The 23087-nt window shown below is 36.2% G+C and overlaps 1 protein-coding gene across 1 annotated transcript in view; it reads right to left on the minus strand.

The window, feature by feature from the left end:
- The window catches only part of srrm4 (serine/arginine repetitive matrix 4), a 63389-nt gene that overhangs the window by 3570 nt on the left and 36732 nt on the right, over positions 1-23087 (minus strand). Inside the window, exons 2-11 of the mRNA XM_051110674.1 lie at positions 20984-21124; positions 13694-13783; positions 11641-11715; positions 11496-11522; positions 10575-10625; positions 9324-9398; positions 6075-6213; positions 1931-2259; positions 299-484; positions 76-180 (exon numbers count right to left, since the gene is read on the minus strand). Coding sequence (XP_050966631.1) covers positions 76-180; positions 299-484; positions 1931-2259; positions 6075-6213; positions 9324-9398; positions 10575-10625; positions 11496-11522; positions 11641-11715; positions 13694-13783; positions 20984-21124 — 1218 coding nt within the window. The remainder of the gene's footprint in view (positions 1-75; positions 181-298; positions 485-1930; positions 2260-6074; positions 6214-9323; positions 9399-10574; positions 10626-11495; positions 11523-11640; positions 11716-13693; positions 13784-20983; positions 21125-23087) is intronic.

Consider the following 23087-nt stretch of genomic DNA (forward strand, 5'->3'; position numbering starts at 1 on the left):
TATGTAATTAAAGTCACAGTCATTTTCAAACAATTATTTCAAGTGAAAAATAAACATCTTTTAGCTGAAATTCACCTGTCTGGTGTGCACCGTGAGTAATTTAGACTGCGGTAGCTGCTCGCACTAGACAGACTGTCTCTACGTGAATCCAGCGAATAACTGGATGAACGGGAATATGATCTGTAAATGAGCCGGGGGAGATGATATTGTCAGATACAAAAATAAAGGTTTGCAATTAAATCGAATGCTTCAAATCAGTGTTGTGGTTTCTACTATAAATAGCAGCTGTGTGACCCACCTCCTCCCTGAGGACAGGGATCGGCTTCTGGAATAGCGCCCTGAGTATCTGCTTTGGGATGATATGCTTCTGCTGCGGGACCTCGTTCGATCCTGATGTCTATCATAAGACGGACTCCGATTCCTATCAGCGACGAGACCCAGAGGCTGTGTCTTCTCCAAATCAGAGTACCTGCCCGTTTCTTCACTGCAATTATAAGAGGGAAATTATTTTAGACCCCTACTTTATTACTTCACAATATACAGCTGAGATCAAAAGTTTACATACAACTTGCAGAATCTGCAAAATGGAAATTATTTTACCAAAAAAGTAGTGATCATACAAAATGCATGTTATTTATTTTGTTCATGAGTCCCTTGTTTGTCCACAGTAACAGTTAAACTGCCTGCTTTTCTCAGGCAAAATCCTTCAGGTCCCACAAATTCTTTGGTTTTTCAGCATTTTTCTGTATTTGAACCCCTTTCAACAATGACTGTATGATTTTGAGATCCATTTTTTTCACAGTGAGGACAACTGAGGGACTCAAACTCAACTATTACAGAAGTTTCAAACACCCACTGATGCTTCAGGTGGAAACATGATGCACTAAGAGCCGGGGGGTGAAAACTTTTTGAATTTGAGAATCAGGGTTAGACTGAACTTATTTTGTCTTCTGGGAAACATGTAAGTATATTCTGTGGCTTCCAAAGGGCAGTACTAAATGAAAAATATATATAATTAAGAATAAGAAAAATAAGAAAAATGTACACATCTTCACTCTGTTCAAAAGTTTTCACCCCCCGGATATGCATCATCATCGCATAGTTTTTCCTTCAGAAGCATGGATCTTCTGTAATAGTTGCATATGAGTCCCTCAGCTGTCCTCAGTGTGAAAAGATGGATCTCGAAGTCATACAGTCATTGTTGGAAACACAAAATGCCGAAAAACCAAAGAATTTGTGGGTCCTGAAGGATTTTTCTGAAGAACAGTGGGCAGTTTAACTGTTCAGGACAAACAAGGGACTCATGAACAACTATCACTAAACAAAAAAACAAAACACAGCTGTGAATCATTCAGGTAACAACACAGTATTAGGAATATAAGAGTATGTAAACTTTCGAACAGGGTCATTTTTATAAATTCAACTACTATATTCTCTTGTGGATTATATGTAAATGTCTTTTATGTAAAATATCTTATTCAGGTCAGTACTAAATAAAAAATAACATGCATTTTGTATGATCCCTCTTATTTAAAAAAAAAAATTGCAGAAACATTTTGTGAACTTTTGACTTCAACTGTAAAAAAAGATATAGTTGCAGACCGTGTCTGCACTCTGTACCAGGGTTATTATAGTCAGCCAAAACTTAACCTACAAATGTTAACTGAAATAAAATATAAAAAAACCCCCACAAACTTACTGTTACTGTTACTGTTGTCATAAAAATATTTCTCATCATTAACATTATTAGTTGAACGTAAACTTTAAAAATATATATTTTATTTTATTTGAAAAGTCATTCTTTAGTGGTTGTCATGTTTTACATAAACATACATTTGATGTATCCATATATTATTTTTACTTACAGTTATTGTAACTGTAACAGAATCAAGACAGATGTAAAGTTGATGTAAAATGCATTCAGCCTCACCCTTTGAGCTTGTTGAAGACAGAGCTGTGTAGGGTATGTTCTTTGAGCACTGGTTTACCCAGAGAGTCATAGCTGGTTAGTGAGTTGCCTGAATCAGAGGCATTGTCCCCATCGCCTAGCCTAAGCTTCTCAGGAGAAGTCAGATCCTGACACGAAAACTTTCCGTTTCCGGTAACCTTTGACTTTGTGATGCCAGTTTTACTTGAGGGTGGAGAGGACGTGTCATTTCCCGAATCGTAATCTGCATGTCCTTTGCCCTTACTGGATATTGAGTCCTGGACGATCACCATTTTGCTTAAACCCTCAACCCCAGGGCGTGACGGTGAGACCTGTAAGCAGACAAAGCAAAGTTGTTGTTTTTCTACAGAAACTCAAGGCCACATCAATAATCTGCTACCTGCATGATGCAGTTTGAGTACTCTTTAAAAGGCACATACGTCCCTACAGAGCACAGAGAGAAAATTAATCAAGTTTTGGGACAGAAACTAAAAGATTAAAAACGCCATGCAAATCTGTCACATGCGAGAAATCAGAAAAGAAAGGAGAAGAACAAAGCAAGAACTCTTACAAAAGAAACTAATGAAATAGAGACTGAAGAGAGAAAATAAACAATGAACCAACGCTTATGAAAGAGGCAAATTAAAGAAACATCCAGATCAAAAAAAAAGAGAAAAGAACCTACATGAATAAACTTCCAGCTATACTTTTATGTTAGAAGAAAGAGAGAGTAAAAGGAAACAGAAATCCCCAATTTGAAAGTAGTTTTCCTTTAAAGAACATTGAACAGACATCACAGAATGGGCTTAAGTAAAACATAATAGAATTATATGAAAAGGGTTGCAGACAAAAGAAATATCTCCATCACTCTAACTAGGTAAATCCTTGAGAAAAACAAAAAGAACATGTTTCTGCTTTAGTCCCCTGTCGGAAGAGATTTTACAGTCCACCAGCGGCCTACAGTAAGTCCCTAAATCTGCGGATAGCATCGACTTACCAATCAAGACTTCCTCCTTAAGTAGGTAAGGTGTAAGAAAAAGGGAAGAGCGGGTGACATAAGTGCATCATTAGAGTGGTAAAGTGCAAGAAAAAGACAATAACCCTCTCTTCTCTTTAAATCCAACTCGTACCGGCATGAGCCTTTTTCTTTACCTTTGTTGTGCACCTGTAGGTCTTAAATTAGCTCTCATTTTTTACTGTGGGACTGATGGAATGATTTCAAATAGACTCTACATCCTTCATGGAAAAAAATGGAAAGAAGCTGCTAAGCTTCAATAAAAGTTTAGTTTGCTACAGTGGCACAAAAAAGCAATTAAATTCTGGTTTATGGGTGAATTTGCACAACTCTGATAGAGCCTGGTGGTTGTTTGTAATGATCTAGCTGTGAAGTGAGACTGAAACAATTATGTGCAGGTTATGTATAGATTTTATTCTTTAGGGCATCAGCTTTTTGCAAGCTTCAGTATATGAAACAAACCACACCAGAGCAAAGCATACTTTTTATTTAAACAAAAAAGGCCACTGCTAACCAACCTTGCAATGTATCTCAAAAAAAAGTATTTTTTCTTCAAAAGAGACTTTTTTTGTCAACAAAAATCAGTGGAAGGAATATTTTCTTTAATCATCATAGCACAAGACAAAAATATCAGCAATGATTAACAGACTAGAGAGCATTAATGATTTTGTCAGGAAAAGTGATTTATCTGCCACGCATACAAATGATCACCAAAGGCTTCAAAGGTATGATCCTAAGTTTATTTAAAGGGAACCACGGGTATTTAGACTTGTATAGCTTAGTGTAACGTAAATGATGTCTCTTACTGAAATATGTAGTTGAAAACCCATGAAAGACGTTGTTTTAAAAAACCCACATTGTTTTATACATATTTTGGACTATGGGGGGCGCCATTATTTTGATGACATACAATGGCGAGCTACTGGCGCTACCTATTGCTATTTTTACTGCAGAACAATTAGAGAAATAAAATACTGATATGATGCCACATTGTGCGGCTTTTGGTTGTAATTTTCAGTCGAAGAGCAACAATGTAAGTCTTCACTGCTTTCCTAGCGATAAGAAGAGAAGAAAAGAAGATGGGAAGATGCCTGTGGATGAATAAAACTTCCTAAAGACCTGCATCTTTGTTCTCTCCTTTAGCCCTGATGCCTTTGAAGCTTTTAGTAGACCACAGCTACTGAAAGAGCTTACAAACGGCAGAGACAAGAAGCGCTAGATGCCATCCTGGCAGGATGTAAACATGCCGACGCAGCCACTGAAGGAGTTTCTCAGCGTGGATTTCACTCAATATCCAGGGGCGTTTATACCCCTTGTGAGGAAAACTGATGGTACGGTATTTGGCATAAGCTTACGCTTATATGCATCACCACATGTAAACTCTTTCAGTAGCTGTGGTCATCGTATCAGTATGTTTTCTGTGTTGTGTTGCGGTAAAAATAGCAACAGGTAGTGCTAGTTGCTTACTAACTGCATAATGGCACCCCCAAATGTGTCCAAAACGTGCATAAAACAAGGTGGATTTTTTAAATAACGTAAATCTTTCATGGGTTTTCTACTACATATTTCTATAAGAGACATCATTTATGTTATATTAAGCCTTGCAAGTCTTAATACCCGAGGTTCCCTTTAAAGGTTTCTGATAGTAAGGCATTATGTAGGTTTAGGTTAACCCTTGTGCGACCTTTTTGACATTTTTGTCCTTTTCAGTTTTGTTTTTTGGATAATTTTGCCTGTGTTATTGCCAGCTGCATATATTTTGGCACAAGTGTGTATTTTTATTGTAATTTTACTATTTCACCCATTTCCTTTAATAAATCTATTTTGCACTATGTACAAAAAAAAGTTCCTCTCAGGACCTTAAGGACAAAAACATCCCCACTGAAACCCATTAAAACTGCTATTTTTAATCACAGTGCCATTTAACTGTAAAATGATGCAGTTTTTGTTAATAGGCTTTCATTCTGTTTTTTGTTTTACCAGATGGTGGCATTTTTTTTAGATTTGGCCAATAAAGCAGAGTGTCAAAGTGTGGTTTGTATGCGTGTCTAATGGGGAAATCTAATGGGGAAAATTTGGTACTGCACCCAAACAAAATCTTCCTGAAAGCTTATTTTTCAACCTCAAATTTGGAACACAACTTGTTTAGATGTATGGCTTTGATTTTCTAGCAGGTTCAATATATTTCATAAAATATATATTTCATATAAAATATTGTTCATAAAGCATTTTCATAAACCTAAACCTCTATAACTTTTTTTTTTGTTTGTTTCATTTTTTACACTTTTTCTACTTCAACAATAATCTGCCATGGGTCTTCTTTAAAACGAGAGCTTCAAATTATTATGACAGTTTTTTGACATAGACATTATTGTCCACTAAGGACCTATGTGTAACTTTTTTTATTGACGCACAGGGGTTAATTATTAACATTAAATTATGACATTATATGACTACTCCCTGGGACCATGTTCTTTAGTAATGGTAAACTTGTATTTATTGAATAATGTGTGATATTTCTGGTTGGAGTGGATGCATTTAGAGTGTGGCAGTAGGGTGCATGTCACTTTTAACAAGTGTAATTACTGAGAGCGGAAAACACTCGAAAAGCACTCTCATTAAAAAGTTAATTAACTTAAGTTTGAATTGTGTGTCAAGCATGTGTGCAATATGCAAATCTCATGTTGGTTGAAAATTCAAGCCACCAAAACAACCTCACTCAAAGGCATTGCTACAATGGTGATTATTGTTCTCATTAAAAAAGAAATGGCAATGCAATATTAGCCAATTTTCAAAACAAAAAATACTGTAGAAAAACATCATCTGTAAGAATTAAAAACGCTATGCCTTTACGCTTAACCATGGCTAGCTTCAATCCAAATCCTCCCCACAGTTATTGTAAAAGCACTAAAAAACATACACATAAATCACACTAAATATTTTTCCATGGTGGAAAAAAAATGTGTACTAGCTGACTTTCAAAACCATTAGTTTAACAGGTAAGTGTAAAACAACATCACTTTTGGTCTTGACACCTATTAAGCAAAAAGAAATCAACGGTTTCACAAGGGCCTTAAACTGAGCAAGAGTTCGGCACTATAAGCGCATCAGGTAGCCATCAGAAACACTTACGGTGCTTTCAGAAAAGTGGCAGCAGCACTTAGAGGAGATTTTACTGGTCAGCTTGATTGCCGACCTGCATGCGTTGCCTCCGTGGACAGCTGATGAATGGCCACCATCTTGGAAACCAGATTTTTCACAGTCTTCATATCTACATACACAAAGCACATGAAATCATTGTTAACAGCCCCTTCACCCCAAGGAGGAATTAAAATATTCATACTCACATTAAATATACATAGCACTGTAAGTAGAGCCGTTTTAGCTTATCAAGATAATGCTCACGGCACCTTTACAACAGTAGCAATAAAATCATAATGTGGAACAGCAAAGATGTAATAGTCATTCGTCGGTTTTCCTTTTCTACAGTATTTAGGCAGTGAGGTGGAAAGGTGAATCCTCCACAGGTTAACATATGGAAAATGAGAGGGGCATCAAAGAAAGTGGCAAAAAAGAAAGCACTTTGTCAAAAGAACCCATTAAGCGAAAGCTTTTGAATCTACCGCTATTATATTTCTGCTAAAATAGCAATTGAAGAGCGATCCAGCTAATGTCCATTTACTTAAACAACTGACTTCAATTTCATTGTCTTCCATGATTGTCTAGTTCTTCTGATCTGCACAGGCTTAGGTGAAATAAAATGGTTTCCTATGAAAGGACATGCCAATTATACCAGCTTGGGACATAGATTATCTGTAATAGGTCTTTGTGAAGCGAATGAGGATTCACTGGAATGGGAACCGACGGCCATTGTTCCTGTTGTGTGGAGTGAGTGGGCTCTCTGTGCCTTTTCAACTCCTGAAACCATGTAAAGCTTCACTATGCTCACTTTCTATTATGATTTCGTCCTTTGAATATCCCTAAGAAATTCCAAATAATGGAGAGATCAGTTAGGGATTTAAAAGCAATCATCTCCAGCTTAAGATTATTTCAATTTGAAACCTGAGCTCGCTTTTCTCCACTCTTGAAAATGGCAGAAATTCTGCGATGAATGAATGATAGCGGCTTTTGTATGAAGTACTGATGAGGTAATCAGAGTGGTGATACCTGGGAGAGCGTTTGAGGCCAATTTAATGCATGAAAAACGACTGTGTCTGTGATCACTCTGATGCGTTCATCTAATTCAAAATGTATTTTAAAAAATAAGCCTTTGACTTATTACAAAATGATCCTATTTTACATCTCATGAACTACACTCATTTGTGCAATAAGGAACAAATCAAAAAGTTGTTTGAGCATTTGTCATAATCTCTGTACATGGGCAATCAGCAGGATTGACATTTATATGCTTTACAGGCAATCTTCACTGACACCTACTATCAAAGAAAACAGATTTACACCTGAAACTTTATTTCATCACTATTCCCTACAGTACCTCAACCCCATCACCCCATAACCCACTCCAAAGAAGCGCAACCGTCCACGGGGGCAAGATCTCAAATTTCATTCCCTTTCCCGTTTCCATTGATCTACTCGCCAAATGTTGGACATCAGCTGTGAGAGGCAGATAAAAGAGTTTCCTCTGTGTCACCTCTACCTTTATCAGTCATCGCCACAGTGCCACCGGACGCTCACTGATAAGATAAAAAACCTGACTGGCCAGCATGAAGCCATGAATATCTCTGACCCCTCAACAATCTTCCAAAAGACCAAAACTTCTTTTTTTTTTTTTTAATTTTTGGAACGCTCATGTAGTGCCATGTTAAAAAAATAAAATAAAGTAGAAGATTACGAGATTAAAGTCATAATATTTCAAGAATAAAGTCAAAATTATGAGAATAAAGTCAAAATATTACAGGAAAAAAGATGAAGTTCTGAGAATAAAGAATTTCAACTTTACTCTCAAAATATTTGGACATTATTCTCGTAATTTCGACTTTATTCTCGAAATACTTCGACTTTTTCCTCTTGAGAAACACATTATTGCAATACACATTGTTTGTATTTCGCTATAAAACTGCCAGATTTTGAAAGCTGAGGCTTTGTTTTATATTAAAAGTACCAAAAGCACAAAGCTTATTACTATTGGGGGCAAATAACGAATGCATTTGAAGATGTGAAATATTATTTTCAAGCATACTGTCCCTGCAAGTATATGACACATGGAATGATTTCTGCTAAAAATCCCACATATATTCAAATATATTCCGGTGACCTGGCAACTTTTCCCAGTGCTCCCAATCTGGGCTATTTGCATGTGCAGTCGGCTATAACTTTTATTGCTATGATTTAATTTTCATTTCAACTTTATTCTTAAAACATTTTGACTTTATTCTCAAAATATTTAGTCTTTATTCTCGTAATTTCGACTTTAAAGTCAAAATATTTTGACAATAAGGTCAACATTAAGAGAATAAATTCGAAATGTTTTGAAAATAAAGTCAATATTATGAGAATGAAGTCGAAGTGTTTCGAGAATAAAGTCAAAATTATGAAAAAGTCCAAATATTTTAAGAAAAAAGTCAAAATTACGAGAATTACTTTGTAGCAATTACAAGATTCAAGTTATAATATTCTGAGATATTCTAGCCTATTGCGCATGCATATGGCCTGGATTGGGAGCACCGGGACATTCCAAAGTCTCAGCTTTCAAAACTGTCAGTTTTATAGCAAAATACAAACAATGTGTCTATTACAAAAATGTGTTTTTCACACTCTTTAATGTGGCGCAACAGATTGCTGTAATCGCCTCAGTTTAAGCGGCATGTGAATCAAACATCTTTCTGATTACGGTGAGACATTTGTTTAATCAAATTAGGCTATAATGTTTTTTTCATTCCTACTGATGTTCCTTCACGTTTATATTGTGCTATAAACTTGAAATAAAGAGGAAAAACACATTTATAATTTGTATTTGTGATAAAACTGACAGAATTTGAAAGCTGAGCTGTGTTACATTAAAAGCAACAAAGTACAAAATTATTCTCAAAATATTTCGATTTTATTCTAATAGTTTAAAATTTTTTGAATTTTTAACGTGGCACTGAAATGCTGTCGTACATTTAAAATGTTCTAAAAACAAACATTCTAATCTGTATGAATGTGGGAATGTGCATATGAATGAGTGTGTGTCAACTTCGGATTCTACTGTATTCTATTCCTACTCAAATTTGTTTTAGATCATTAGATGTGATGTTATAATGTCACTGATAGACTGGAAAACACAGCAGCTGCCTTCGGTTTCAGACTTGGAGTTACACTGAATTTTACATTTAAATTTGCCTTTTTCCCAATTATTCAGTCGTAAGGTCACAACTGTACCTGTTTTCCATGCAGGAAGAACTCCTAATTTCTGCTTTCCGGCGCCGGTGTCTGCGATGAGAGTGGCTCCTTGCCCTGAAGGGTAACCAATAGAGACATACATGCAGGAAACTATTATGCTATTTTGTGCTGGGACAGCAACATCAAGATTCAAATTTACATTACATTCCCATTACACCTCTTATCTTATCGTGACAGTGATAGAGAGAGAAAGAGAGCTAGCAGTGAGCAAAAGAGTAATTACAATGCCGTAAGAAAATACAAAACATGACATAACACCCTAGGAAGAGTCAGAGCTTTTTGTGTGAATGTCTCTGAAGTGTTATAAATTAATGTGGCACATGTAAAACAGTGTTAATTGAGTCAGAAATGGAGACAGTTTAGTCACACGCTCAGTAGTTAAGTGCAGATTCACATGAGATTACAGAGTGATTTCAATTAAAGTTTAAAATTGAATCTAGCTGCACAACAAACTGTACATTATGAAGGAGTAGACCACGTTTAATAGATTGAGATTAATTAATACACTTCAAACACCAGCTTTTATAGCTAGTACATCAAAAAATAGCAATTCCAAATGGAATGAACCCACTTTTGCAGATAACATTCTCATGTCCTGTTTCCAAAATCGTCCTCAGCATCAGTATATCATAACATGTAAAAATAAATAAGGCGGAAATTAAAGCTTAAGTAAACAGTTTCCGTATAAGTGCAATTCAGTTGCAAAGGACAAAGAATTTGGAGTCCTGGGTCGTGAAGCGAAACCACTAGAGATCCACTGATTTAACACACTCACAAAACCTGAACGTTCTAAGGATCAGAAGCCCAGCGAGGCACTTCTTCTCTGGCTGTGTGTGTAGCAGACTAGCGCCGTGAAATTGGTTCATGTTTCTGTCTCTCTGGCTGCTTGCCTGCTTCAGTGAGGAGCTGCTCTCAGACTGCACCGGCCCTCCTTCAGTTTGAGAGACCACACGACAAAAGCAGCCAATAACAGCACTCTCCGAGAGGAGCTGAGGTGCACTACGGTGCGGCTGTCAATACACCGTAATCTAATCTAAAGTATGTGACTCTTGTGCATGAGAGGTCATGCAGGTGCCTCATACTGTAGAATGCATTAAGCTTTTGACACTAAAGGATAAACCACAGAGGAGCTTGAATGTAACTCAATAAACTGTCAGTGCTTGAATACTTTCAGCTGAAGTGTAAGATGATGGGTTTTAAATTATTAAGGCACATTTTGAAATCACCAACCTCTTTTTATGCTTTTTGTCCTCCTTTCTTTTACGTCTGGGACTCGAGCCACTGTAAAGTAGGAGGAAAACTATCGATTAGATTTAAATTAAAAGTCCCATAGGAAGAAAATTCACAGATGAGATCTATTTGCTGTTTCTGCTAGAGAACAATAAGATTAAATGGCTTCTGTATGTGGTAAATTCAGATCCCTATAGCCTTACAGTCTATCAAAATTGTGCCTTTTTATCTCTTAAAGGAGAAGTCCACTTCCAAAACAAAGATTCACATATAATGTACTCACCCCCTTGTCATCCAAGATGTTCATGTCTTTCTTTTTTCAAAGAAATTGTGTTTTTTGAGGAAAACATTTCAGCATTTTTCTCCATATAATAGACTGATATGGTGCTCTGATTTTGAACTTCCAAAATGCAGTTTAAATGCAGCTTAAAATGATCCCAAATGCGGTTGTAAACTATCCCAGCCGAGAAAGAAGGGTCTTATCTAGTGAAACTATCGGTTATTTTCATAAAAATAATACAATTTATATACTTTCGTTTGATCGTTTGAAGCTGCTTTTAAACTGTATTTTGGAAGTTCAAAACCAGGGCACCATAGCAGTCCATTATATGGAGAAAAATGCTGAAATGTTTTCCTCAAAAAACATTTGTTTTGGAAGTGGACTTCTCCTTTAAGGAATTTTAACATTGGAGACAAAGAGGATACTTAAACGGTACATAACTGAGCTCTCCTTCAAATCTTCTAAGCTATGAAAGAGGAACTCTGAGCTATAAAATCTTCCTCCCCGTGGAGCCATAAACTACTTAAGAGCACTTAACAATAATAATCAGGTATTATCTGTACTTTGTGAAAAGTACTGTGCCCTTTATTCTTGGAAAGAGCACTAAAACAAGCAAAACATTCCATAAATATAAAACTTACCTGTGTCGTCCCTTCCTTGAGGCAGACCTGGAGACAGAGAGGAGCTGACTTTAAAGGCAGTCGTGACAAAACAACCACACCACACCAGCAAAGTGTACTCAGAGCAAACCTCCAAACATGATCTGATGTGAAAATCAATCGCTACCTATGTCGCTTCCTTTTCTTTGAGCTCTTCTTTTTCTTCTTCTTCCTCACAGGTGATGGACTGCAGGAGGGAGATCTGGAAGATCAAAAATGGTCACATGTAGTGAAACATACTGTGTACAACATACACGTACAACATACTGTTTTATAGTAACGCTGAAAGGAAAATTTTGCTCTTATATGAAATTCTTGGACTGTGTTCCAAAGGCTTTTATATAATTTCAAATATACGGTAACAGTTAAAAGTTAACATACAACTTGCAGAATCTGCAAAATGTTAATTATTTTTACAAAAATTAGTATATACAAAATGCATGTTATTTTTTATTTAGTATTGACCTGAGCAAGATATTTCTTTACTTCTTTGTTTTGTTTTTTTGTTTAGTGATAGAGTCCCTTATTTGTCCTGAACGGTTAAACTGCCTGCTGTTCTTCAGAAAAGGCCTTCACAAGGTCCCACAAATTCTTTGGTTTTTCAGCATTTTTGTGTATTTGAACCCTTTCCAACAATGACTGTATGATTTTGAGATCCATCTTTTCACACTGAGGGCAACTTAGGGACTCATATGCAACTATTACAGAAGGTTGCTCATTGATGCTACAGAAGGAAAAACGATGCATCAAGAGCCGGGGGGTGTAAATTTTTGAACAGAATGAAGATATATACATTTTTCTTATTTTACTTTTTCATTTAGTACTGCTCTTCAGCACATACAGAAGGTACGTACATGTTTCCCAGAAGACAAAATAAGTTACATTTACCATGATTTTCAAATTCAAAACGTTTTCACCACCCAGCTGTTAATGCATCGTGTTTCCTTCTGAAGCATCAGTGAGCATCTGAACCTTCTGTAATAGTTGCATATGAATCCCTCAGTTGTCTTCAGTGTGAAAAGATGGATCTCAAAATCATTCAGTCATTGTTGGAAGGGACCTAAAGGATTTTTCTGAAGAACAGCAAGAACACAGTTGTGGATCATTCAGGTACCAGCACAGTATTAAGAATCAAGTGTATGTAAATTTTTAAGCAGGGCCTTTTTTTATAATTTCAACAATTATTTTTCCTGTGTAAATATGTAATCGTTTTTTATGTGAAATATCTTATTCAGGTCAGTACTAAATAAAAACAAGATGCTTATTTTGGTAAAATAATTAACATTTTGCAGATTATGCAAGGTGTATGTAAACTTTTGGCCCAAACTGTAATTATTTTTTTTTTATTAATTCTATTTAAATGAATTATTCTTTTCAAATATAAATAATGTACACAATTTTTAAGCAAAAAAATTAAGCAGCACAACTGTTTTCAACACTGGTAAAAAAAAAAAAAAAAAAAAAAAATTTTGAGCAAATCAACATATTAGAATGATTTCTGAAGGAACATGTGGGTAAAGACTGGAATAAAGGCTGCTACAATTTCAGCTTTGCCACCACAGGAGTATAAATTACATTTTAAAATGCATTAAAATAGAAACTACTGATTTCAAATTTCAAACAATATTACTGTTTTCACTGTATTTTTGATCAAATACAGCCTTGGTAAACATAAGAGACTTCTTTCAAAAACATAAAAAATGTTACTGACCCTAAAATTCTGAACAGCAGTGTATAATAAGGAAGTAAATAAAAAGGAATTGTAGACATATGCACTGAAGAGATACACTTTGTTTTCCAGATGGAGAGGCTTTTAAAGTGAATGAGATTCAGTGAGTGAGAATCTGCTGGCACAGAAAACCCAAAGGCAGCAAGAAAACCGAGCGTCTAAAATTTAAAGAAATGTAAAAGTCTTCCCTTAAAGCATAACAAGCTGAGAACAGCTGTTCTGTTCAATGGCTATTGTCATTACATTCATCATGTGCTTGGATACTTTATGACACAAACACACTGTTTATTGTTCACTAATGTATTTGTGTTAAAAGCTGTCGTTGGATATTGATTAAATACAGCATGAAATTGCTCTGCCTATCTGAACTGCATGGCATTTTCAGTTTTGTTGACTGCTCAGAATAAAAAACGATTGTTGTCACAGGTGATTATCTGTTTTGTGGGCTAACCTGTGTCTCCTCCTCTTCCTCTGTGACTTCTTCTTCTTTTTCTTTGCCTTAGGCACTGGCCGAGGAGAAAGATCAGCCTCGAAAGAGACGCTGGAAAATCAAACACAAGAGAGAACACATTTTTCAGAGTCTGTTTCTGTTATTTTCATTTTATAGGTCATACAATGACAATTATTCAATAGCAAGAGCTTGATCAGTGACCAGCCATTCACTGTAAGCAAAGGTCACAGTTGAGTTAATTAAACACTGATTGATTTCTAACAGTAAAAATGACTGTTTCTTAAATGGAAGAAGTAGACAGCTGTACATTAAATTATTTCTAGAGGCAGAGAACTAATATTCTTGGATGTGCTGAATAACATCTACTGTTCTATACTAGCAATGCAAGCTTGTTGGAAAAAAACATGCCTATGGCGACATTTCAGAAAAATGACATTACATTGTTTCTTGCACACTTCTTGCAACACTTTCAAAGTGAAATGTCCAGTGAGCTGAGCTAAAAGTGCATTCAGTTTAATCCAAAACTAATGTTTGTGAATCTATCAATATTTTATTATGTTGGTTGTTTCATGGCTGTTTGGAAATGTAGCATCCATAAACAAAAAGGTTAATGTTCTATAATGTTTGAAAATAATGCACTAGATAAACGAAATTACTCCCTAAACCTAAATGATACCAAACTAAAACAAACACGAGATAATAAATGCATTTGCTGAAGCAACTACTCCAGTCTATGAGCTCTTTTAGCATGATTTGTGTTTCACAGGACTCATACTCGAGCGTTTCACATTGCAAGTGCAACCCTGTACCAGGTGAGCGACCAAGCATGTTTACTATGTTAGAAAGCCATACATATGAAGCTGGTTAAGTGGTGCAAACCTCAAAATGTATTTGTTCACAACCCATGCACTATGGCAAAAGTGTTCTATGTGTTCTATTATTGATTACTAATCAATAATTAACATTTTATTTCTACTAGTGTTCATTTCAGCTGGAAACTGCAGTGTATTGGCAGAGTTTGGTAGTAAATGATTACATGGAAAACTGATTTACAAAAATCATTTCAGGTTTAAGAAGTGTTTCAACATTGCATCAACTACTGATAAACACGCTGATTTTTATTTGAATTATCACTCTTTATTTTTATTTATTTATTAATTTAGTTTTTACCATGTATTTCTTCATCTTTGGAAGGCTTTTGTCTTTTTCGAATGCATTAAAATGCACAAATTCACAAACTTTTTTGTCACCTAATCCTCTTTCACCTAATATATTTACTTGAAGTTAGAAAGCCATACATATGTGACCCTGGACCACAAAACCAGTCATAAGGGTTAATTTTTTGAAAATGAGATGTATATATCATCTGAAAGTTGAATAAGTAAGCTTTCCATTGATGTATGTATTGTTAGGTTAGAATAGGACAATATTTGGCCAAGATACAACTATTTGAAAATCTGGAATCTGAGGGTGCAAAAAATAAAAACATTGAAAAAAATAAAAAATCGCCAATATTTTTCCTATTTAAAACTTGACTTTTCTGTAGTTACATTCTGTACAAAGACGGACGAAAAATGAAAGTTGCGATTTTCTAGGTCGATATGACTAGGAACTATACTTTCATTTCAGCGTAACAATCAAGGAACTTTGCTGCCGTACCATGGGTGCAGCAGGCGCAATGATATTACGCAGCCGTCAACTCTGCCGGCTGCAACTCTGCATCTACACAAACTTAGTGCCGGTCACTTTCAGGCACTGCGTAATATTATTGCGGCTGATGCACCCACGGTATGGCCTTTTTTACGCTGGACTGAGAGTAAATTTCCTAGCCATATGAACCTAGAAAATCACAACTTCATCAGTTTTACTACACGATGTAACTAGAGAAGAGTCAAGTTTTAAATCGCGCTGTTGACATAACGTAAGGTAGGCACATGCACAGCGGGATATGATTGGTCGTTCAACAGGCTCAGATCTGATTGGCTAAAACTGAATTGTGTTTTGCAATTGTGAAACGTATTTTATGAATTAATATTCTTATTTTGTGCACGTGAATTGTTTTTTTGTGAATATATATATTTTTTCGTGGGTTTCATGCATGTGAATTGAGACACGCATGTGTGCATGGTGTCTTTTGTGTGAATTATTAATGAGTCTAATCTGTTTCCATATATTGGCGGACAGGGTCGTAAAAATTTCCTCATAATCTGTTATTACCCGTAATTTTAATTTCATATTTTAGTTATAATAACACGTTTAGTTGCTTTTATTTTTGCTAACATTTTCATTTTTAATTATGAACCTACAGGACAAGGCTTACACATTTATTTTAAAGACAACAGATGAACAGATGAGACTGCCTAACTTTTCATGTTCAACACCACACCCCACAGTTACAGCAATTTTAATATATTCTCATTTTTATAAACCAATATCGCTTTGTAAATCGCAATCGACTGATTGATGAATGAACAGAAGCCTCCCATCCAAGCATTGTGTTACTTTTGACATGAAACAAAGTCTCAGATTTCAAATTCTGTCCATTTCATTCAAGAAATTCAAGAAATAAATACCGTTTTGGCGCTCTTTAAAGTGGCGTGATAGATCGTTGTAGCTTCTGGCTACTCGCCTGTGCGTAACTTAATCACATAGCAAAACATTCGTGAGAGTTTTCTTTTTGTTCTGTATCCCGTGCTCTGCTGCCACACTGGAGCGCACTCACCACCAACTGGACAGGGGTAGGAATTACAGCTAGAAGTTACAATAGATCACCCTCAGTGTAATCTGTCAAAGTAACAGACGGCCTTCAGATTTTTCCCGTCATTGATAAAAAAAAAATCCGTAAATGACAGACAATTTTACGCGACTTCTGGTCACAAATAAAAATTTAATGTAATTTGGAATCAGTAACCGATTTCAATTTGTAAGTAATCTACCCAGCTCTGTTTTTGAAATGTTTTTGGAATATGGCCATCTGTCACCCAAAACTTCTTAATTTTTAAATACAGAAAAGGCACTTGGAAAAATAGAGGTTAAAGAGGAAGGACACACAAAAGACAGAAATAAGGAGACAGAGAAATAGAAAGCTGCATGCTTGGACAGGTAGATGACAGGCAGCTTTTAAAATCAATTTACTTTTAGTAGCAACACTTCTGCAACAACAAAGCAGAAGATCAGAGAGAATGGACAGCGTGTCCTGACTGAGCGGGACATGTGTGCTATTTCAAAAGCACTGAGGTGTCACCTCAAAAGCGTCTTTTAAAAAAGGCAATAACATCGAGGGGAGTGCAAGGAAGGATTTGAAGCTTAACAGAGAGATACCACACTGCATCTACTACTGAGAGTCTTGATTCCTCAGGAAGGTAATTCAAGTGCAATCATCAACAGGGAGACTATTCTCAGACATTTATATCACACATTTTCAATGTTTACTAAAGCACGGGGCACAACTGTTATTATTTTGATTGCAGGAATGACACGCCACTCTCATTTCATCAGGACGACAGAAGATTCAATCAAAAGTGGGCGTGAAACGCTTTACCCAAACCAGCAATATTCCTGATTCAAACCGAAGGAAAGAGGCGAGGCTGAACAGAGTTGAAGGCATTTTTCAAGCTAATTGCAAAGGTTACATTTCCGACCCCCTGAACGAAGGGGATTTATTGAATATAAAGAGCGAAAAGCTGGAATGAGCAAGCACTATTCCCGCAGCCCCTATCTTATTTAGCCACATCAAGTAATGTCCTTCCATCACTTTTAATCCTTTGAACCCCAAAAAATCCATTAGATGCTTCAAAATCCCCAATCTGTACCATTCAAACACTGATAAGGCCTGTGGAACGGAACAGCTGACCTCTATAATATTTTTCAAAGGCAGATTTACTGATACTGACCCTATTTATATCAAAGAGACTCATTTTAGCTTGCCATATTAAGCTTAAAATGCTCTGTGACCGAAAGAGCTTGTCTCACAAGAATTAGCACAGTGGAGGTAGGAGGGATAAAACATTGAAAATGTAATGCAATTTCCTTCATGGAGGTATATGCACAGTAAATAGCTCTTTATACTGTACACGCTCACATCGAAATATCACACGCTGTCAGAATGACATGCATCTGACAGGCAGCAATGAAAATATAAAGCGTAGGAGAAGGTATACAGGATATCCATGACAAATACACATGACTGGTGCAGGTTAAAGGCACGGTGGCAGCGGCAATGAGATTTCCTTCTTGCGGCACATCGCTACAGCAGGATAATAATATTTCATAGACACAGGGGAGTGCTGTCCGTGACAGTCGATGAATTACAGACTGTTGTAGCTTTGGCTTGGCCCAGCCAGTCTGTGATTCAATATGAGCACTGAGAGGAAACCATTTAGATGGATCAAAACACAGACGGAGAGCCAGGCAGGTTGTGCGGATGTGCTCGCGGGGGAACGGGCTGCTTACTCGCTCTCTGAGGGTGGAAAAGGCTGTTTGGTCTGATATAGGAAGGCAGTTCATCCAGCCATTGCTGCATTAGCAAGTCTGAAACGCATTAGAAGCTGATTAGCAGAAAAGCAAGTGCCATTTCTGCTTAATTAGGAACCTTTGTCTCACATTACACCCTTGACACAAAGACGCACACACATACACTACAATAGTCCAGGATTTGTACGGTTAATCTTGGTCCTGCCCTTTTTCTGGCAGAGTAAATGAGATTTAGTTGCTGCAGCAGTTATAGTTATTTTAATGCATCAAACTAAATGAAAAACAGATATGTTGCTTAGGCAACTACCTGTTTTTTTATGTACATTTTTAATTGATTTCAGCTATGTTTACTTTATTTAAAAATAAAGTAAAAACAAAAATTAATATTTTTATGGTTTTAGTTTTATAACTATACCCAGCAGGCACAAAACATCATAATATTTGGTCAAATTTTGGTTGTGACGTCAGGTGACCAAATTTCAATGTCAATTCAATGAGGCAGAAATAAATAATACACATATCATAATAATGTAAATAATCTAGCACCAATACCTATCCGGTTGACTCTTCAACATAGTAGGTGGCGGAACTGTACTAAGCTGGTTGTCACCTGTCAAAAAAAAAAAAAAAACCCACAAAAACAAAAAACACAATGCAGTGTGTAGTTACTACTGCTGCGCAAAATGATTTTGTTGGAGAAAGACAAAAGTGACACATTCTACCCACACCTGAAAAAGTTACTGTGAGTGTACACAGTACTCCTTCTATACTAAATTTCTATATAAAATCGAATAATGTTGTTATCGTAAATTCTTTTGGCCGTGATAATCTCTACCTGGTCTCATGATGAAAACGTACCTCTGGGAACTTTTTCGCATGACGCAAAATACGTACCAATTAAGTATATATCACTGCAGTTTCCAACAGAAATGAACACCAGAGGCAGTAAAACACAGTTTCGTACACAGTTATGATTACAGCTCCATATGTTACACTTTCTGAACGTAGCTGAACAAGCTAAAATGGCATGCTTGCATTTGCATTAAGTCACATTTGCTTTCGTTCCTACTATCAAATAGGTTTAGGTGTAGTGCAGATAGTATTTTAAAATGTCACATAAAACGTACCATATGTACGTTCATCTGTTCCGGGGAAAAAAAACAAAACAAACACTCTTTTAGCGCCACCCAGTGGACATTTCACATTGAAATTGTTACGAAATGTACATGGTGGTACATATTTCGCATCTCCAAGTTCCCCCGAGGTACATTCATGAGACCACGTTGGATAATCTTGTAGTGAAAGACTGATTACAGCTCAAACTAGAGGTAAAACAGAACTTGTGCTGCAACACTATTTAATCCATTGACCAATGTGAATTTCACAGAGACGTTTTCAGTCCTGCCTTTTATTCAGCTTGTTCGTTTGCTCTCCAGCTTTTAAAGTCTTTCCGTCTGTTTCAGTTGACCTTGAACGCGCACAGGTAACGAACACACCCCTAATGGCCACCATCACTTCAGCTGTCAGAAGGAACAGTGCAGAGAGGGTCGTCTTGTGAGTTAGACTGAACACTGACACACTCAGGAGAATAGACAAGGTTAGAGAGTTAAAAGCCTGTCAACATTGATAACTGACATTTCACTGAGGGCTTCAGTGCTGTTTACATTGCAAGCACTGCTGTACATACTTTTCTGCTTTGCAAAGAAACTGCACCATGATTCTCAAAGCTAAAATACACAGGCTTAAGCTTGTTGCGAAAGTTATGAAAGGAAAACTGAGCAAGGGAACGATCACACAGAGAGCTTTTGACTACTGACACACTCCAAAGCATGTCAAACCTGCAATGCGAAAGCGCTGTCAGGATTAATAAAAGACTTTAAACAGAAGGGTCTTCCCAGAAGGACAGAGGGCGTCTATTTAAATGTCACTTTATTGAGACTGAAATTGACACTATACAAGAAGACTTTCAACATTTGAGATGTTTCTTTTATTTGGATAAGATAGCATGTCAAAGCAACTGTACATGATTTAGGAATCTACAGTTTGTGGATTTCTGAGGTTTAGCTTGATCTGACTTAATCATTCTTTGATCTTGCATTGTTGTGTGCTTGATTATAAAACCTCAACCCCCCCAAAAAGCCTTTGCATCTGCCGTTCTCCGGCAGAAAACAGAGCATGAACTCATCTAGAGATTAGCATGTTTAAGATAACACTTGAGCTGGCGTCCTTCCTGTTTTACATACTGATGCACTGCTTGTGCCCTGCGTTATCACGAACACTTTGAAGGTATCAGTGGAATTACAGCGTTAAGAATCCAATGCTGAATCAATTTCTTTCACCAGGTGGAGTCTGAATTTTGGTGGATGGGAAGGAAGAGGACCCCATAAAAGACACCCGTGTTAAAAATTCCAGCAACACCTGAATGTTTACACTGTGGCAAGGAGATAAGAGTGTTTGCGCCTGCCTCGCTTTAAAGTTTGGGGTTTCTAAATCATGCTTATAGAGTGAGGATGTGGCTTAGAAGTGGATTCGGTGTTTCATATTTTCAAGTGTTTGATCTTCTTTGGGGTCAAAAATAAAAATAAAATTCACATTTGAATAGATTTATCTGTACAAAGGTTCTGTGGTTGAATTGTACATTTTCAACAGCGCATGCTGTTTTCAAGCTCTTCAAAGGTGGTGGAAAACAGCTATTTTACCTTCAGAAAGTCTACAAATGGTTTCTTTTCTAGAACAGCAAATGAATACTTTATGTTGAAGGGTTTACTCCTAAGCACTGAAACATGAAGTGTGTATAAAGCTTTAGAAAACACATACCTGCGAGCTCGCCGGTGACTGTGGCGTTTACGTCCTCTGCGTTTCATGTGTCCATTTTTCTTATGTTTTTCTGCTACTGTATCTTTTGTTTTCGCTTTTTCCTCATCGTCTTTAGGTACTAGGCTAACAGCCGTCTCCAATCTGGAAGAACAGAATAACAGAAAGTCTTTAGCATCAAATATTGTTGTGAAATCTGCATTAAAGTCTAGACAATCATGACATGTTTCCCCCCTTTCGTAAAGTTTGGGCAGTTAAGCAATCATCCTAATTATAACTCAGTAATGAAACTGAAATACAACATTCTGAAGGCGTGAAAAAAGACCTATTATTTTGTTATTCAGCTCGTAAATGCAGTCATGTTTGAGGAAGGTGGCTGGGTTCGGTTCTCTGCTGAGAAACATTGAGCATTTTCATGTTTCTCTCCTAGACCTTCATAAATGCAGAGGTCATCTGCTCAGCATTCAAATGAGGTGTCAACAGAGAAGCCTTTATTTACACGCCTCAGTTGAACTGACATTTCTGAAATTATTCGTATCCCAAGGTTGTAAGGAGCATGGTTTCGAAACTCAAGACTCAAATGTGCTCATCTTTTTGACAGTGGAGGAGAGTAAAAAGAGTGATAACTGTATCCTTCAATATGTGATATTAAAACGAAAAAAACAAAAAACAAAACAAAAACTAAAACAAACAAACAAACAAAAATGAAATTTCACATTGTCAAATGTATTTTTCATGCTGTCTGATAATTCACTGATTTTACAATGTAATAACTGGTTCACATGAAAACATACTTAACAACTAAAGCATTAATTGTCAGGGTATTCATAGATCTTTTATGTGAAATGTACATATTTTTGTTCATTTGTACAGACCCTGAAATACACAATATCAATGAAGTGACAATCTTGAACCTAAATAAAAATGAAATAATTGATAAATAATTGATATTGATAAAATAACACCAAGAAATTTCATTTGTGTGGCTTAACTTACAGTTGAAGTCAAAAGTTCAGCAAAATGTTAATTATTTTACCAAAACAAGAGATATCATACTAAATGCATATTAATTTTTATTTAGCATTAAAATGCTAATTTATTTAGCATTTTTGTTTAGTGATAGTTGTTTGTGGGTCCCTTGTTTGTCCTGAACAGTTCAACTGGCCGCTGTTCTTCAGAAAAATCCTTTGGGTCCCACAAATTATTTTGTTTTTCAGCATTTTTGTGTATTTGAATCCTTTCCATCAATGACTGTATAACTTTGGGATCTATATTTTCACAGAGGACAACTGAGGGACGCATATGCAACTAGTACAGAAAATTCAAATGCTTACTGATGCTCCAGAAGGAAACAAAATGCATTAAGAGCCAGGTGTGTAAACTTTTGAACAGAATGAAGATGTGTACGTTTTTCTTATTTTACCTAAATATCTTTTTTTTTTTTTTTTTTTTTTCATTTAGTACTGCCCTTCAGAAGCTACAGAAGATACTTAGATGTTTCCCAGAAGACAAAGTTAAATTTACCCTGATCTTCAAATTCAAAAAGTTTTCACCCCCCACCTCTTAATGCATCGTGTTTACTTATACTTACTTATCAGTGAGTGTTTGAACCTTCTGCAATAGTTGCATATGAGTCCCTCCGTTGTCCTCAGTGTGAAAAGATGGATCTCAAAATCATACAGTTATAGTTGGAAAGAGTTCAAATACACAAAAATGCTGAAAAACCAAAGAATTTGTGGGACCTGAAAGATTTTTCTGAAGAATGGCGGGCAGTTTAACTCTACAGGACAAACAAGGGACTCATGAACAACTATCACTAAACAAAAAACACAGCTGTGGATCATTTAGGTAACAACACAGTATTAAGAATCCAGTGTATATAAACTTTTGAACGGGGTCATTTTTATAAATGTAATTATTATTTTCTCTTGTGGACTATATGTAAACATCTTTTATGGGAAATATCTTATTCAGGTCAATATTAAATAACAAAATAACATGCAATTTGTATGATCCCTCTTATTTTGGTAAAATAATTCATATTTTGCAGGTTCTGCAAGGTGTATGTAAATTTTTGACTTCAACTGTAAGTATCAGGTGCCCAGTA

Source organism: Labeo rohita, chromosome 5 (genome assembly GCF_022985175.1).
Source record: "Labeo rohita strain BAU-BD-2019 chromosome 5, IGBB_LRoh.1.0, whole genome shotgun sequence".
NCBI lineage: Eukaryota > Metazoa > Chordata > Actinopteri > Cypriniformes > Cyprinidae > Labeo > Labeo rohita.